The 17206-nt window shown below is 39.8% G+C and overlaps 1 protein-coding gene across 1 annotated transcript; it reads left to right on the forward strand.

Annotated features, from left to right (window-relative positions):
* Positions 1-495: 495 nt before the first annotated feature.
* LOC137015569 (neoverrucotoxin subunit beta-like) lies at positions 496-9141 on the forward strand. Its single transcript, XM_067380619.1, has 4 exons — positions 496-586; positions 779-2488; positions 8375-8410; positions 8612-9141. The coding sequence occupies exons 1-4, from the start codon at positions 496-498 to the stop codon at positions 9139-9141; spliced, it is 2367 nt and encodes a 788-aa protein (XP_067236720.1).
* The last annotated feature ends 8065 nt before the right edge of the window (positions 9142-17206 follow it).

Raw genomic sequence — 17206 nt, forward strand, 5'->3', positions numbered from 1 at the left:
ACAATTTTACTTGGTCTGCATATTTACCGTAATTGTTTAGCCCAGGGTCCTCTGGTTATCTTAATGCACCACTGTCCACACCATCAGGTGCACCCATACCATGGGTTTCTCAGAGAAACTCCAGGTTACCCCCTTGAACCCCAAAATAAAGGGCAGTTTGGTCAGGAGACCAAAGTTGTGCTTATTCTTATACTGGGTAACAGGCCCATCACTCATGAAGTGGATGGTTGTAAGATTGGGCATTTGCTCCTTAAACTTTTTTAAATTTGGCTCAATGCGTGCCCACACAGCTCTTTCATCATGATGTATTCTGTCTGAGATTGTGACTTATGATTGGCTCCCATCTGAATTAGATTACATTTTAAGGTTTTTAAAACAACGTGAGAACTTAATGAAATCAGTAACAAGTAAAAAGAATTTTAGAATGGTAAAGTAGTCATTATTAAACTTCAAATGTATAAATATCCCCATTGTTCATTGTAATTTACTGCAGTCATGGAATCAGAGACGATTGAAGTGGCAGCTCTAGGAAGACCTCTGTATCCTGGTATGCTGTATGACTGCCGCAGTGATACCTTCATTCCAGGTGCTGTAAATGCTTTTTATTCCCTTTTCACCCAAATGTGAATCAACAAAACCGTACGTGTGGTCATTTTGAGACATAAGATGAAGCACACATATATTAAATTATTAGTCTTATAGATACAACATCAGCATGTTTACTTCAACAGTGCATTGCGTCCTCATACGTAACTGTTAAAGCCATTTCTCATTTCAGGTGTTACCCTGTGGGATAAGAAATCACTGAGTGAAGATTTGGACAGTCGTCCAAAGCCCAACTCAGATTTGAAGTTCAGTAATTCCGACTCTCTCTCTAGTAAGTCCAGTCTCCTGGATGTAAGTGCTTCCCTGAAGGCCAGCTTCTTGGGAGGACTGGTGAAGGTGGGAGGATCTGCCAAGTTTCTGAGTGACACCAAATCCTCAAACCAACAATCCAGAGTTACAATGAATTACAGTGAAACCACCAGATTTGACCGGCTCACCATGACCCATCTGGCCTCAGCTCAGATCACCTATCCTGAGGTGTTTGACCAGAAAACTGCAACTCATGTGGTCACGGCTGTACTGTACGGAGCTCAGGCCTTCATGGTGTTTGATCTGACATTTTCAGAAGAGGAACATGAGCAGGAGATTGAGGGAGATCTGAAAATCATGGTCAAGAATATCCCTCAATTTTCTATTGAGGGAGAAGGAGCTCTAGAAATGAAAGATGGTGATAAGAAAGTGGCTGAGAGTATCTCCTGCACATTTTATGGTGACTTCCGCCTTGATCAGAACCCCACCACTTACATGGAGGCCCTAGAGGTGTACAAGAAGCTCCCCGTTCACCTGAAGGAGAATCCACAGAATGCAGTTCCAATAAAAGTCTGGCTCTATCCTCTATCTCTTCTGGATACAAAAGCAGCTCGGATGGAGAGAGAAATCACCACATGTCTGGTTCCCAACACGGAAGATATAATAGAGGGGCTGTTAGAGGCAGAGAGGACATGCAACGATCTCTCCAGAAATCCACTGGTAAATGTTTTCAGAGACATCAAAGAGAGGCTCAGTTTATTTCAGCGCTCTCTTGACATTTACAAATCAGTGTTCATGAAAGAAGTGGCCAGAGTCTTGCCTGCTATACGAGGAGGAGAGATGGAGGAGAAGTCACTGGAAGACATTCTGAAGATCCACTACAACTCCCATTTTAAAGCTGACATGCTTAACCAGTGGTTAGATGAAGCCAAGTTTGAACTTGGCCTCTTGAGTTCTCACACCAAGAAGCTGGAGGGAATCAAAACTGAAGACTCAAACCATCTCAAGATCCTCCTCTGTGATCCTGATATTGATGCTGTGATGTGCTTGACCTTCACATCTCTTAAGTATGAGGACCAGTATCTTTCAACTCTGAAGGAGTTTTTGGATTCTGAAGAGTTCAAGAAGCTAGATGTGGTAGTGAAAACGTGTTCTAGCATGTTCATATCAGAAGAGTGGTTCAACGATACTGTTGTCTCAAAGATGAGAGAGAACTTATCTCTTTTCAGAAGTTTTTCAGAGGCTAACAAAGATGAAAAGAGATACAGATTCATTATTTCTGCCATCTCCGATCCATCCAGTCCAGGCTCCTCCATCTATCTGTATGAAAAAGGGCAGCTGACAGACACACATTTCCAGCCCGTGTCGAAGCCTCCCCCACCAGAAGTGAAGGAAGTCCTGGAGCAGAGTGTGTCCCTGAAACTGCAGAAGTCCCCGACTGGAGAAACTGTGCAGTACAGAGTGGAGTACCAGCAGGTGAAAGAGGAACAGTGGATTGTCAAAAACACACCTGATGAAGACTTTACTCTGACTGGATTGGAACCTGGAACGCAGCACCTGATTCGCTACAGGATTGTGGGTAAAGTGGGAGTGAGTGAAGCTAGTGACACTATCGGCCCCATACCGCCTTCAGGTAAGTGTCATATGCACTTTTTTGCATCTTTATTTTCTTTTTTTTATATATAAAAATAAATATATTATAAAAATATATATAAATATATTTTTTGCTTTATTCACACAGTCAATGTTTGTCTTGACAACCATATTTCATAACAGGTGTGGCTATTAATAAATGTGTAACATGTTGAAAAGTGTTTCCCATTTGACTGTACACTCACCTAAAGGATTATTAGGAACACCTGTTCAATTTCTCGTTAATGCAATTATCTAATCAACCAATCACATGGCAGTTGCTTCAATGCATTTAGGGGTGTGGTCCTGGTCAAGACAATCTCCTGAACTCCAAACTGAATGTCAGAATGGGAAAGAAAGGTGATTTAAGCAATTTTGAGTGTGGCATGGTTGTTGGTGCCAGACGGGCCGGTCTGAGTATTTCACAATCTGCTCAGTTACTGGGATTTTCACACACAACCATTTCTAGGGTTTACAAAGAATGGTGTGAAAAGGGAAAACATCCAGTATGCGGCAGTCCTGTGGGTGAAAATGCCTTGTTGATGCTAGAGGTCAGAGGAGAATGGGCCGACTGATTCAAGCTGATAGAAGAGCAACTTTGACTGAAATATCCACTCGTTACAACCGAGGTATGCAGCAAAGCATTTGTGAAGCCACAACACGCACAACCTTGAGGTGGATGGGCTACAACAGCAGAAGACCCCACCGGGTACCACTCATCTCCACTACAAATAGGAAAAAGAGGCTACAGTTTGCACAAGCTCACCAACATTAGACAGTTGAAGACTGGAAAAATGTTGTCTGGTCTGATGAGTCTCGATGATGTCTGATGATGTCTTGTTGAGACATTCAGATGGTAGAGTCAGAATTTGACAGAATGAGAACATGGATCCATCATGCCTTGTTACCACTGTGCAGGCTGCTGGTGGTGGTGTAATGGTGTGGGAGATGTTTTCTTGGCACACTTTAGGCCCCTTAGTGCCAGTTGGGCATCGTTTAAATGCCACAGCCTACCTGAGCATTGTTTCTGACCATGTCCATCCCTTTATGACCACCATGTACCCATCCTCTGATGGCTACTTCCAGCAGGATAATGCACCATGTCACAAAGCTCGAATCATTTCAAATTGGTTTCTTGAACATGACAATGAGTTCACTGTACTAAAATGGCCCCACAGTCACCAGATCTCAACCCAATAGAGCATCTTTGGGATGTGGTGGAACGGGAGCTTCGTGCCCTGGATGTGCATCCCACAAATCTCCATCAACTGCAAGATGCTATCCTATCAATATGGGCCAACATTTCTAAAGAATGCTTTCAGCACCTTGTTGAATCAATGCCACGTAGAATTAAGGCAGTTCTGAAGGCGAAAGGGGGTCAAACACAGTATTAGTATGGTGTTCCTAATAATCCTTTAGGTGAGTGTATATAAGAACATATTTATTATGTTACAAATAGTCCTTAAAGATGTACGTTATGTATTTAATGTCAAATGTAAGATACAAGATCTCAGTCATTCTTAAAAACAAAATTATTATGATTTATATAAATATCTTTTCTTTTAACAAATGCAAAAAAATCTCATTTGTTTTTTAATAATAATCATAGATTATTCATAATAAATGTAAAACATACAGAAGTTCATTGTAAATCTATAAAATAAGGTATGACAACAAATTCAAGCTTAGGAAAAAAGATCAAATAAGAAAGACGTGAACAGATTTAATATTTTTAGCAGATAAATATACTGTATAAATTAGTTCACCACATCATGACAGCAATATTACAGACATCTCACTGTATTCTGTTGTCAGTTTTGTCTTATTGGCTTAACATTTCACTTTGATTTAATCTATAGATTAAACACTGTAGCTGATATCTGACATGTCCATTCTACTTTAAGTTGACACTATTTGTAACAACTATGTATGTGTATTTGTGAACATTAAGGAAATACTGATCTGAATAAATTACTCTATATAGATCAGTAGAAGGAAATAATATTAGCTATCATATAATACAGTAAAATGGGAAACATACGGTTACTCAATTTATTAATATATTTTCAAAATGAAATATAGCTGCAGGCATCGATGATGGGCCCAACCCCAGAGGCACTGCCACACCGGTGGCTTCAGGGAAACTGCACGGCAGGCAATAGGCCTTTTTCACAAGAATCGGAAATCACGTGACGCAGGGTAAAGTTAGTTCCGCTATGCGTCTACGGCTATTAGATTGATATGCTCTTTTCTCAAATATCGCTTCTTACCTTTTCTGTTTTGTCTGTTTTCCAAGTCGCTTTTGTATAATCTACAAAGAAATTATTTTCTACTGGTTTGTAGCTTGTACGGCCGCTAAGACCGTTGCTCGAATTTACCGCAGGTGGATTTATATTACCAGCTGTCATACAGTAAAGGCTACGCAGCTCATTCAGCAATTCCCCCGATCGTATTACCTATGACGAACATTATTTATATAATTTATTCATAAAAAAAAAAAACTCCCAATATATACTTTAATGGGGGATATAAAATCGAGATACATAATATTGTCGTTCATTCAAGCATATGTTATAACTAATCCTGATCGATTAAAATGATTAAACTAAGACAATTTCCAACACCACACTGTACACAACTATCAGTCTTTGCATTAATGTTGCAACAGCACAATAATACTGTGTATAATACACACTTTATGATGATGACAACAGGAAAATGAGTGAGAGACTGAAGTGTTTATATCCAGAAATATCAGGGTGCGAGTGGTCCTGTTTCATGAATCAGAGGATCTTGCGTGATAAGATCCTCTGCATCATTTCCCCAGCACGTCGCTAAAAACACTCTATACATCCCAATGTGCATACTATCCACCCTAAATAGCACTGAATATTACACATAGACTACTATTTAGGATGGATAGTATGCACTTTTTAGACGCAGGCACCGTCTGCACAGCACATGGAGCGCGATAATGCACAGCCGCGCCAAACAAAGAATATAACCAGTTTAACCGCCATCACTTCCAATTATTTATTAAATTTAGCTCTTAATGAGAGCTCTGTAGTCTCACCAATAATTCACCAAAAACGTTCAAACATTTTAATGACATTTAATTCGTAAAACGACTTTGATTTCAGAGCTGGTTCTAATCGAAGCTATCCATCACTGTAACCGGAAAAACTTTTACACTGCGTGGATCGTTCCGGAAGCCAAAAACCCGGAAGTGTGAAATTGGCCTATGGGCATTAGTGCTCAGTACACACACAGAATGTGTGTTTTTTTTTTTGTCACCATACCAGCCTTCATGCAGTACTAATACCCTGTATTTGATTTTTTTAAAAATACTTCTTTAAAGGAACAATCCACTTTTAAAAACAGGCTCATTTTCCAACTCCCCTAGAATTAAACTGTTGACTTTTACCGTTTTCGAATCCATTCAACTGATCTCCGGTTCTGGTGGTACCACCTTTAGCATAGCTTAGCATAGTTCATTGAATCTGATTAGACCGTTAGCATCTCGCTTAAAAATGACCAAAGAGTTTCGATATTTCTCCTATTTAAAACTTGACTCTTCTGTAGTTAAATCGTGTACTAAGACCGATGGAAAATGAAAAGTTGTAATTTTCTAGGCCAATATGGCTAGAACTATACTCATTCAGGCGTAATAATCAAGGAACTTTGCTGCCATACCATGAGTGCAGCAGGCGCAATGATATTACGCAGCGCCTCTCACAAACGTCTCCATGGTTGCAAGACATGCTCCCTGAGCAAACAGAGGGTCACAGATGCTGTATAATATCATTGCTGGAGACTTGACTGGATTCATGAAGAATTAAGAAACAGTCCAAGGTCAAACACAAGAATCCAGGGGAAACACTCAGAAATGTCAGACGGGGCTACACAAGACTTCACGTATACCCCCTTTCCACCAGCACGAACCAGGTGCTAATTCAGAGCTAGTGCTAGTGCCAGTTTGGAGTTAGGTCAACTGACGAGCCTTCTATGAACCAGTTTGCCTTTCCACAGAGCCAGCACAGAGCCAGGTCTTGCATCACTGTATGTGTCTCATATTTCACAGCAAAGCTAGCACTGCAGCACCAAACACAAACACACCAGACTTGTTCAAAATGCCTCGGCTTCCTGCAGAGCGATCACCGCAAGATTTCAAAGCACAGTGAGAACGATCCAAAAGCACTTCTAGCCCAGCAATGTTTTGGTGAAGTATATACACACACTCACCTAAAGGATTATTAGGAACACCATACTAATACTGTGTTTGACCCCCTTTCGCCTTCAGAACTGCCTTAATTCTACGTGGCATTGATTCAACAAGGTGCTGAAAGCATTCTTTAGAAATGTTGGCCCATATTGATAGGATAGCATCTTGCAGTTGATGGAGATTTGTGGGATGCACATCCAGGGCACGAAGCTCCCGTTCCACCACATCCCAAAGATGCTCTATTGGGTTGAGATCTGGTGACTGTGGGGGCCATTTTAGTACAGTGAACTCAGTCATGTTCAAGAAACCAGTTTGAAATGATTCAAGCTTTGTGACATGGTGCATTATCCTGCTGGAAGTAGCCATCAGGGGATGGGTACATGGTGGTCATAAAGGGATGGACATGGTCAGAAACAATGCTCAGGTAGGCCGTGGCATTTAAATGATGCCCAACTGGCACTAAGGGGCCTAAAGTGTGCCAAGAAAACATCTCCCACACCATTACACCACCACCAGCAGCCTGCACAGTGGTAACAAGGCATGATGGATCCATGTTCTCATTCTGTCAAATTCTGACTCTACCATCTGAATGTCTCAACAAGACATCATCAGACATCATCGAGACTCATCAGACCAGACAACATTTTTCCAGTCTTCAACTGTCTAATGTTGGTGAGCTTGTGCAAACTGTAGCCTCTTTTTCCTATTTGTAGTGGAGATGAGTGGTACCCGGTGGGGTCTTCTGCTGTTGTAGCCCATCCGCCTCAAGGTTGTGCGTGTTGTGGCTTCACAAATGCTTTGCTGCATACCTCGGTTGTAACGAGTGGTTATTTCAGTCAAAGTTGCTCTTCTATCAGCTTGAATCAGTCGGCCCATTGTCCACTGACCTCTAGCATCAACAAGGCATTTTCGCCCACAGGACTGCCGCATACTGGATGTTTTCCCTTTTCACACCATTCTTTGTAAACCCTAGAAATGGTTGTGTGTGAAAATCCCAGTAACTGAGCAGATTGTGAAATACTCAGACCGGCCCGTCTGGCACCAACAACCATGCCACACTCAAAATTGCTTAAATCACCTTTCTTTCCCATTCTGACATTCAGTTTGGAGTTCAGGAGATTGTCTTGACCAGGACCACACCCCTAAATGCATTGAAGCAACTGCCATGTGATTGGTTGATTAGATAATTGCATTAACGAGAAATTGAACAGGTGTTCCTAATAATCCTTTAGGTGAGTGTATTTTACAATAGGATTATGCTTAAAAATAATCCCTAGTGGTTTAATGGAAGTCTTATGAAGCGATAAGATTACTGCATATTATGAACAAAGAAATTTGAGTCCTGTTCCCTCTCTAATCAGATCTGTGATCAGTTCATGTGTTCAGAAGACAAATCAAATATGGAGACGTGTCAATAGTGATATCAATCCCTCAGTAGTGATTGTGTCAGGATTGGGCTCTATAAACAGCATTTCTCTAAATATCTTCTGTGTTGGAGGATTTCTGTGCAGAGAAGCTCAAAAAGATCTCAGAGATTCATCTGCTCTCAAAAATGATTCTCCATCATCTCATATAAATCTTCATATTAGAAATGTGTTAGTAATCGATGCAGGATGATTTTCTCTTGATTATAATCTCACTCTTCATGTCTCTTGATTTCCACAGGAACTGATCCCAAGACCAGGAATGACTTCCTACAGTGTAAGTCACTGAGAAAACAAGCAGAGAAACTCTGAGTGTGTTCATGTTTTTCCTGGAGAAGGAGAAAGAGATCATGACAATAGTTTTAGAGTTGATCATAATGATGATTTAAACAGGATTAAACTGAGACACTGATGATATATTGAACATGTAGAGTTCAGATAGATGATTCCTGATTGTGATGTGCTTTATCTCCATCAGATTCCCTTCAGCTCACTCTGGATCTGAACACTGTGAATAAACGCCTCCGTCTGTCTAAGAGGAAGACAGTGATTACATTCACTGAAACAGATGAGTCGTATCCTAATCATCCAGACAGATTTGAGTATCGTCCTCAGGTGTTGTGTAGAGAGAGTGTGTGGGATCGACGCCGTTACTGGGAGATTGAGAGGAGTGGATGTGTTGTGTGTATATCAGTGTCATATAAGAGCATCAGCAGGAAAGGACAGGGTGATGAGTGTCAGTTTGGATATAATGATCATTCCTGGAGTTTGTTCTGCTCTTCCTCCCATTACACGTTCTCACACAATAAGATACCGATTGATCTCACTTCAGTGCCCATCAGCCATAGAATAGGAGTGTATGTGGATCACAGTGCAGGAACTCTGTCCTTCTACAGCGTCTCTGGAGACACAATGATCCTCATCCACACAGTCCAGACCACATTCACTCAGACGCTCTATCCTGGGATTGGGGTTTTTTCTTCTGAAGCATCAGTGAAACTGTGTTGATGAATCAGAACAGAGAGACTCTACCCATAATGCTTTGAGCTGATGATGAATCAGAGACAGAGAGATATTATAGAGTCTGTTCATTAGATTAATACTGTCAACGAAGTATAATGTCAGAATAAATGTGTGTTACAAGATTCTCACAAGAATTGAAAATGGGCTACTTTCCCATAGACTGGAGTGAGTCTGTGTCGTGACAGATCGCTGTAGCGCTCGTGAACCGACCATCTTTTCCGCTTTACTAGTTACAACACAAAACAAACAAGAATGAACATCCGAAGATATGTTGAAAGATACAGTACAACTTACCGAAATCTGTGTCATGTCACATGCAATCAGTGTTTCAACCGCAGAAAGGCATCAATAAAACGGCATGTAAAAATGTCACATTTAGCCTACCTCAGAAAAGCCGTTCAATGTCCAAAAACTCATTATTCAGCTACAAAAATGAACTTTCTGCAAGGGAATCATTCTGCTAAATATGCACTATTACGTATTCATTGCATTTGTACTCAACATGTGCTTCGATAGTGAATTTATAAATCTGTTTTATGACAGCTTCCATTTAAATGTTTAAGCCTACATAAATAATAATAATAAAAAAAAAAAAAAAAAAGAGTAGAAAAATAATTGTCATTAAAAATGTATAATAAAATCTTCCATGTGTAATTTAGCCTATATGTAAGTAGCTTTCAAATCGGTGTTAACCTAATATTATAATGATGTGCCAGCCTGTATAGTTTACAGCATTAGTTGAGAGAGATTTATTTCTTTGAGGAAATTTGTCATGTACTGAACCTGATAAACCCCAAATTAATCAATACTGAATCAAAGCTAATCAAATCTAATCGGGTCTGCCGGCATTTTACTTTCGTTTTGTTACTTGTTTATTTGAACGTTTGCCGGTTCCTGCCTCCTTCCCATTTATTCGAACCGTTTTACAATCTTCTTCATGATCAAAGTCATCATGCCTTTATTTCCGTCAGCTGGGATACGGGCCGAGAGCTGCTAGGGGTCAGGGACCCGCCCTGCTCGTCACAAAGATCAATATATCAGTCTTTCACATGAGCAGACTCTTGTATGCTAAAGCAGCTCAGAAACAGTCGCTGCGTCCCAATTCGCTTACTTATACTACACCCTAAATGTACTCTTTTTGTGAAGAAAAAGTACATACTTTTGAGTGGGTAGCAGAATAGTATGCACGTTTTGGGACACACTACCACGTAATAAAATTCCTGTGTGTCGCATATTAGCCTCCGTTCATCCTTACATCTGTTGTCAATCATCCAGACAAACAACATTCCTACGTTACATTTACCCATTTTATTTATCCCTACCGTGCTTAACATTGTTTCACAAATGCTTACCGGTGTATTGACGAGACAGGAAAGAGCACGTCGGTGCAGATCTGCGGCTCACAACTGTAATGTGCGAAGAGCGGTGCGGATGTTTTAGCACAATTCTGTATGTATGCAATAGCCGACATGGCAAACTTTCAAACATTTGCATTTTGCCTATCCATTTTTATATTAAACTGTACCAAGTTTGCCATGCTTAAAATTAATTTATACTATCCAATAATATTATATTAAATATTTTGTAAATAATTATTGTTGTTTGTTTGTTATTGTTAATATCTGAGAAAGAACTGATAAATAAAGTTTCACTGTTGGTGCTAAAGGGGTCAGGAACTGTTTTATTGTTTTATAATAATGTTTCCTTCACCCATATGCATCATGAGCCCCTATCGAGAGCCTGTTGGAGGCATCACTCCAAGGCCAGGTGTGTTGTTGAGCAGGCTTTTGGCATGCTAATGGCACGCGGGAGGTCAATTTTTTTTCAAAGCTCTGGAGGTGAATCCCAACTTTGTACCCACTGTTGTGACATGCTGTGTCATCCTTCACAACATGTGCTTTGCCAATGGTGACATAATTGAAGATGTGATCAGCGATGATGATGATGACGAAGATGATGAAGATAATGCAGAACCCCAAGACGTAATGTCTGGTGTAGTGTTGTCAAAAGTACCGACTTCGGTACCTATCGGTACTGAAATTTTTAAAACGTGACGCTTTGAGCGCTGTTGAGTGGATTCGTTGTAAATAGTCATCAATTAATCTCTTCACTAAGCGCTTACACAGATACACACGGGTCCACTGTTAGACGCCTGCTTTCAATCGCTCGCGCTCCCGCTTTCAAATTCAAACACTTCCGTGTGCTTTCAAATGCTCCCACGCGCTGATCATTGTAGCCAATCACAGGCATATCCGATGAGCACGTCAACACAATGGCCAATCAGAGAGGTTTATGAATCCGCTCAACAGTGCTCAAAGCGTCACGTTTTTAAAATTTCAGTACCGATAGGTACCGAAGTCGGTACTTTTGACAACACTAGTCTGGCGATGCCATGAGGAACTGTCTGGCAGCAGCAGTTTCTGCACCTGATATCCATGTTCCTGCCCTAATGGAACAAGATTATGTTTAAAATTAATATTGTTTATTCTTGATTTCAACATCAAGTACAAAAACATCACACACACGATAAAAAGAAATAAATATAAATAACTAAATAATAATTGAGTTCTTCTAACTGAATTAAAGACATACTGAAGAAAAAAATATCACTTTGTTGTTTGTGATGTTTTAGTAAACTTTAAAAGTTGATTATTGCATTATTGCTTGACGTTTCAGCTTGAGGAGGAGGGAGGAAACCAAGCCAGTCGATTTGGTCACTCACACTTACATTATTTGAGATATTTGTATAGTAACCTTGCAAATCTACACTCTGTTTACCACTCAAGTGGTTTTAATTACACAGATCAGCAGCAAGCGAGAGGTACATCGCATGCGAATTGTGCTGCGTCTATTTTTCAACGGTTTGCAAATAATGCCATATAAACATGTTTGTCAACAGAATGGCAAAGTGTGTTTTTTTTCTAAACAATTCAAGGAGTTGTAATTACTGCTGCTTTAAAACAAATATTTGTTGGGCACGGCGCACAATAAGCAGGCATACAAACACTTCATATTTAGTAAATCCTACTGGAAATCGCCGATTAAGCAGTTTATATAAGATCTATGCTTAAGTTTTAGTCTGTCTGAATTTAGTAACGTTTATGCTAGAACCGCTACAACCGATCGTCCTGCTGACCAGATCACTTTTATGAGATTGTCCAGATTCAACAAACACGGTACCGGCATCTTCATCTGACTTTATCTTGGTTAGCTCAGGATTTCTCTGAAGTTGTAGGACGTAAAACAAACACTAATATCCATTCACACCACACTACAGACGAGCAGTATGTTCCATAGGCTATCCGTAAAAATGCAGATTCGTCACGTGATGACTTCTTTAAGCAAATGAGATTTGCTTAAAGATATAGGATTATTGGTAAATCAGTCATTTTTGGAAAGTGATTTGGCAAGGACTTCCATTAAACTGAGGAACCTCTCCTCTCTTGCTGCAACTTCTCTCCTCATCTCTGCATCCCTCATCTCATTTCTTCATCCCTCATCTCCTCTCTCACCCTGAACCCGTCCTCTCTCCTCCTGGCTTCTTCCTCTCTCTGTTTTGTCTCTTCATATCGTCTTGTCTCTCTCTCTCCAACTCTCTTGTTCTTCTTTCCTCTCTGTGCTGGGCTTCTTCCTCTCTCTTTGCCTCTCTTTCTTCCATCTCCTTGAGGTATGTCAAAAGGTCCCCTTCGCTTCTTCTCTTCCTGTTTGCTTGTGCCAAATCAGATGGGCCAGCAACAGAGGATGAGGAACTATTGAGAACATCCTTGCTGCCAGACTGGATGAGCAGTGGTGGGGTGATGGACGGCTTACAGCCTAACGCAGCATCCATCACCCCATACCACTTCCAGGAGGCTGCTGTAGATTCCCCACCCTCTGTGCTGACCCCTGTCTGTGGACACTTAAGTAACAAGCAAACAACAAGCAAAATAAATAAATGAATAGCATGAAAATAAAGTTGTTCACAAATACAAGCAAACAAAGAAAACTTACTTTGTACTTCTGCTCAAGGTTCTCCCATTTCTTTTTTACCCATGCAGCAGATTGTTCTGCCCTATAAAAGTTCTTAAGGACAGACAAGAGAGATAAATTAGGGTTGCACAATATAGAAAAAAAAAACTCACATTGCGATGATTTTTTATTTATTTTATTTTATTTTTTGTGCGTGATGTGTTAGGCCTACACGTTATGAAAGAAAGGATTTTTTTACCAGATGACTTGAATGGCTATAATTATTCTACAATGATTGGTTTGATTTTCCCCAGGTTTTTGTTTTACCAGGTTATAGCCATACCATGTAGGCTCATTTAATATGTTAAATATCGTTAGCCTGATACGATCTATTTAACATAATTCCACTGACACAACATATAACACTTGAAATGAGAAGCAATGCTAGTCTTCTCTGCTACATTTGAGTTTAATGTATAGCCACTTTCTTTGACCTGGAAAGTTTTATTTATTTAATTACATCACATCCTTTGCGATTTGACTATTGCATTAAGCAATGTTGATCCTAAATATATATATCCTGCCTATCCTAACCAGATCAACATAAAGTGCAACATATCAATCTAAGGTCATTACTCACTCGAATCCATTATAGCAGCGTTTCTCTTGCCCATGAAAACAGCTTCATTGTTAGTTCGCCGAGTAATGTTCAGTGTGTTCATCTGACCCTACAAAATATAAGACGTATTTTATTTAGGCCTAATATTAACAGTGACAAGTGACAATAAATTTTACATTTAAACGCTGATGATGACATCCACATTGTTAACACGTTCGTCCGTCATGTTTGTTCACCTCATAGATCTTAAACTCCTCCCCCAAACGCAAAGGATTATGGGCCGATAAAGTGTGCATGGATCCACACTTCGAAAATCTACCGGAAATAGTACATCATCCGGGGAATTTTGGCATACTCTTTTCAACATACTATGCTTTGGGACACACTTTTTGTAATCTCACATACTATTTAGGATGGATAGTATGAACATTGGGACGCAGGGCATGTCTGCAGGAAGACCTTATGGACTAGTTGCATGAGGCCGCCATTTTGGATTTTCGATCAGTGAGTGTACGCATATACACTTCCGGTTTCGCTTTATGCCGGTGCAGAGTGCCGGGGAAAGCCGAAAATGATCCCTTAGTTGTTAATAGAATCACTTAAAAACAACTAAGGTATATAGTTACAATCACATGAGCCAATGGCATTTAAATGCATGCATAGATTAGAACAGATTAACGGTGCATACGCATATATAATGTCAATAATATATGTAAACAATTACGATTAGAGTTGTCTGCATAAAATACCTTGTGAACCTTGACACATTTGCCCTGTGATAAACTTATTTCCATATTTCTCAATTCTGAGCATATTTTTTTCACTTACCTACATCAATTGCTCCATCAATATGACATGATTTCTTTCCATTAAAACAATAGCTGTGAAAAGACTGCGAATAATTTACATTTTTAATTGTATCACAGTTTAATATAGGTAGCGTAAGGTTTTTTTTTGTATACGTTTTCTGATGAGACTTATGCAACAGATGCTCTTTACTCGTCTCACTTGAACTATATAAATATAATAATTAATAGAAAAACACAGCAGATATACAAACAATGAAAATTATGCATTTAAATTACATTGGCTACTAATACAGTTAGCGATAATAATGTTACCAAATAAAGTTACTAAAGCATGCACATATCCATATATTCCCATGTTTATTCATCTCTGATGAGGATTGTGTCTTCGGTTGATAATAGCAAACAATAGATCTTCATGAAGGTCCAGTGTTGTTCCACGCAGAAAGAGAAGTTTTTTTGAGCCATTACCCAGCTGTCAGAACAAAATCAGGAGATATATTACACACTTGAGTATTCTGTGTGGATAAAGAGATCCGTGGATCCCCGCTGGGCCTGAGCCGCATAATCAACAGGAGAAAGATTAAAAGTCAAAAATCAGTGTATCTCGATGAATTTCCACACAGAGGTAACGTTACACAATAATATAACAAGGATTCATTTCATCTCTGATAGACCACCATCTTCTCTTTAATTAAAAGAATCTATTGTATCTAGTCAAGTTTCATATTTAAGTTTCTTCAAGCACCAAATATAAGCGTCGCTAGGGCACGAGCGGAAGTAACCATGCGCATCGCAGCAGCTCACCGGCGCCATCTTGTGCACCTAGTTTGCTGTCAGTCACTGGGAGACCGCCATGTCCAATGAGGTAAAAAACCCCTAGATATTATGCTTGTAGCGTTCAGATTACATTATAACTGTGGTGGTTATAAATTAAAATGCAAAATAGCTAATTAATTTGTTTGGAAAGAATAACTCATGATTAAACGCCAGTTTCTTCGCGGCTTCATCTCGTTTCTTTGTTCACAGCAGCGGCTCTTAGCGAGCTGAAACACGTTTATTTCGAAATGTTTCATTCTGCATTGATTCACTTTCAGATCTTCTGCTGTGCAAATGATTCACTGCAGTTTCTGTTTGTTTTATTCAGGAAGGAGGAGGAAAACACTTTTTGTTTGTTAATATTGTATATATTAAATATTTCTTTCTTTGCACTCTCTGTTTCTAAATTTTCAGATGGAGAATTTAATATTAACATTAATTTAATTTGTCATGTCACTCCAGCACAGTAGGTGGCGCTGTGAACCTAGAACTTGTGTTTGTGTGCCATTAGCCACCAGTCAACATATATAAAAGAAACGCAGAAGAACATCAATAGCAGGAAAAAAAAACAAACAAACAAAAAACAAACAAACAACAAATGGAGAACATGGTTTCGCAAGTTTACACATTCGGCCAGAGTATGGGGATCGAGGTGGCCTTCATTTTGAAAGGCCCGGCTGGACCGGAGCATTCACCCAGGTAACACATCTAGTGCTGAACTTTCTCAAGTGTGTGAGTTTCTCTCAACAGCTGCTGTTTCTGTAACCTGATGATCATCAATAAAGTGAATGTTGAACCTGTAGCACTAGTGTTGAGACTCTTGACTGCATTGACCAGTCAGTCGTGTTTGCTGTAGTGTTGGCATGACATATTGAGCCTCATTGTGCACAATGTGTAGATTTTAAATGCAGAAGACATGATCCATCAATCTATGAAATGTATTTCTCAGCTGGTGGGTCACGGAGTGTGCAGTCTAACAAACAACATCAAACGTGATTGAAGTGTTTTTCTGAAGCGAGACGAAAGCCGTGCGTGAACGCTGTTGACTCTTCTGTCAGTAAAGACTGTCTGCTGCTGGAAAAGCACATTTCACCAACACACTTCTCTTCTTCTGGTTTGAAATAGTCTGAGGCCAAACTTTTCTTCATGGAGATTGTTAGCTGGACAGAAACTCATGAGCAAATGGGTAAGAGACTGAAAATGGTTGTGTCAAAAGGTTCCCCCATAATGAGCCCAACATAGAGGCCCAAACTGATAAAAGCCAAAAGAACAAACAGCCCAGAAGAGACTGGAGCTGAAAGGAGGAAACATTATATTACCATACCGCAGGGAGGAAAATGAGAGAGATCTGAGCGAGCGTCAGACAGACACTGATTCACCACAAGAGCTTTTCAAAGCTCCTGTACTCCAGTGCAGCTGTGATCAATGAGTCTTCCAGCGTTCTGATTGGTGGAGGAGGACGAGTGGGAGGAGCCTAGAGTAATCAGGCCATGAGTGAGTGATCAGCTCCTTTACTGCATCTCTCTCTCTCTGAATGTCAGTTTTCAGGTTCAAGTCGGTCAAACGGGGAAGTTTGGAAAGTGTGATTGTTTGACTTCATCTGCGTCACACTCCAGCACAGTAGATGCAGATTTAATACTGATCATAATAACTGGATTGATTGTGAATCTGAAATTGAAACAGATCATTTGTTTTCAGCTGTTCAAACAGCTTTTGCTCTGACATGTATGATCGCATTAATATTTCCATGACTTTAAATCTAGTTTACTAGACGTGATCATCATCTTTAGTATAATAATTCAACACGTTCAGATGTTTTTATTTCAAGGAAACTTTATATTCATTCATTTAAGTGTCT

The sequence above is a fragment of the Chanodichthys erythropterus genome, chromosome 24, assembly GCF_024489055.1.
Source record: "Chanodichthys erythropterus isolate Z2021 chromosome 24, ASM2448905v1, whole genome shotgun sequence".
Classification (NCBI taxonomy): domain Eukaryota; kingdom Metazoa; phylum Chordata; class Actinopteri; order Cypriniformes; family Xenocyprididae; genus Chanodichthys; species Chanodichthys erythropterus.

Bases quoted from the DNA above. Each gene is read 5' to 3' on its own strand.
- LOC137015569 (XM_067380619.1), top strand. From the start codon at position 496: ATGGAATCAGAGACGATTGAAGTGGCAGCTCTAGGAAGACCTCTGTAT. The intron at 587-778 runs GTGCTGTAAATG...TTCTCATTTCAG, and splicing joins CAGTGATACCTTCATTCCAG to GTGTTACCCTGTGGGATAAG. The intron at 8,411-8,611 runs GTAAGTCACTGA...TATCTCCATCAG, and splicing joins CAGGAATGACTTCCTACAGT to ATTCCCTTCAGCTCACTCTG.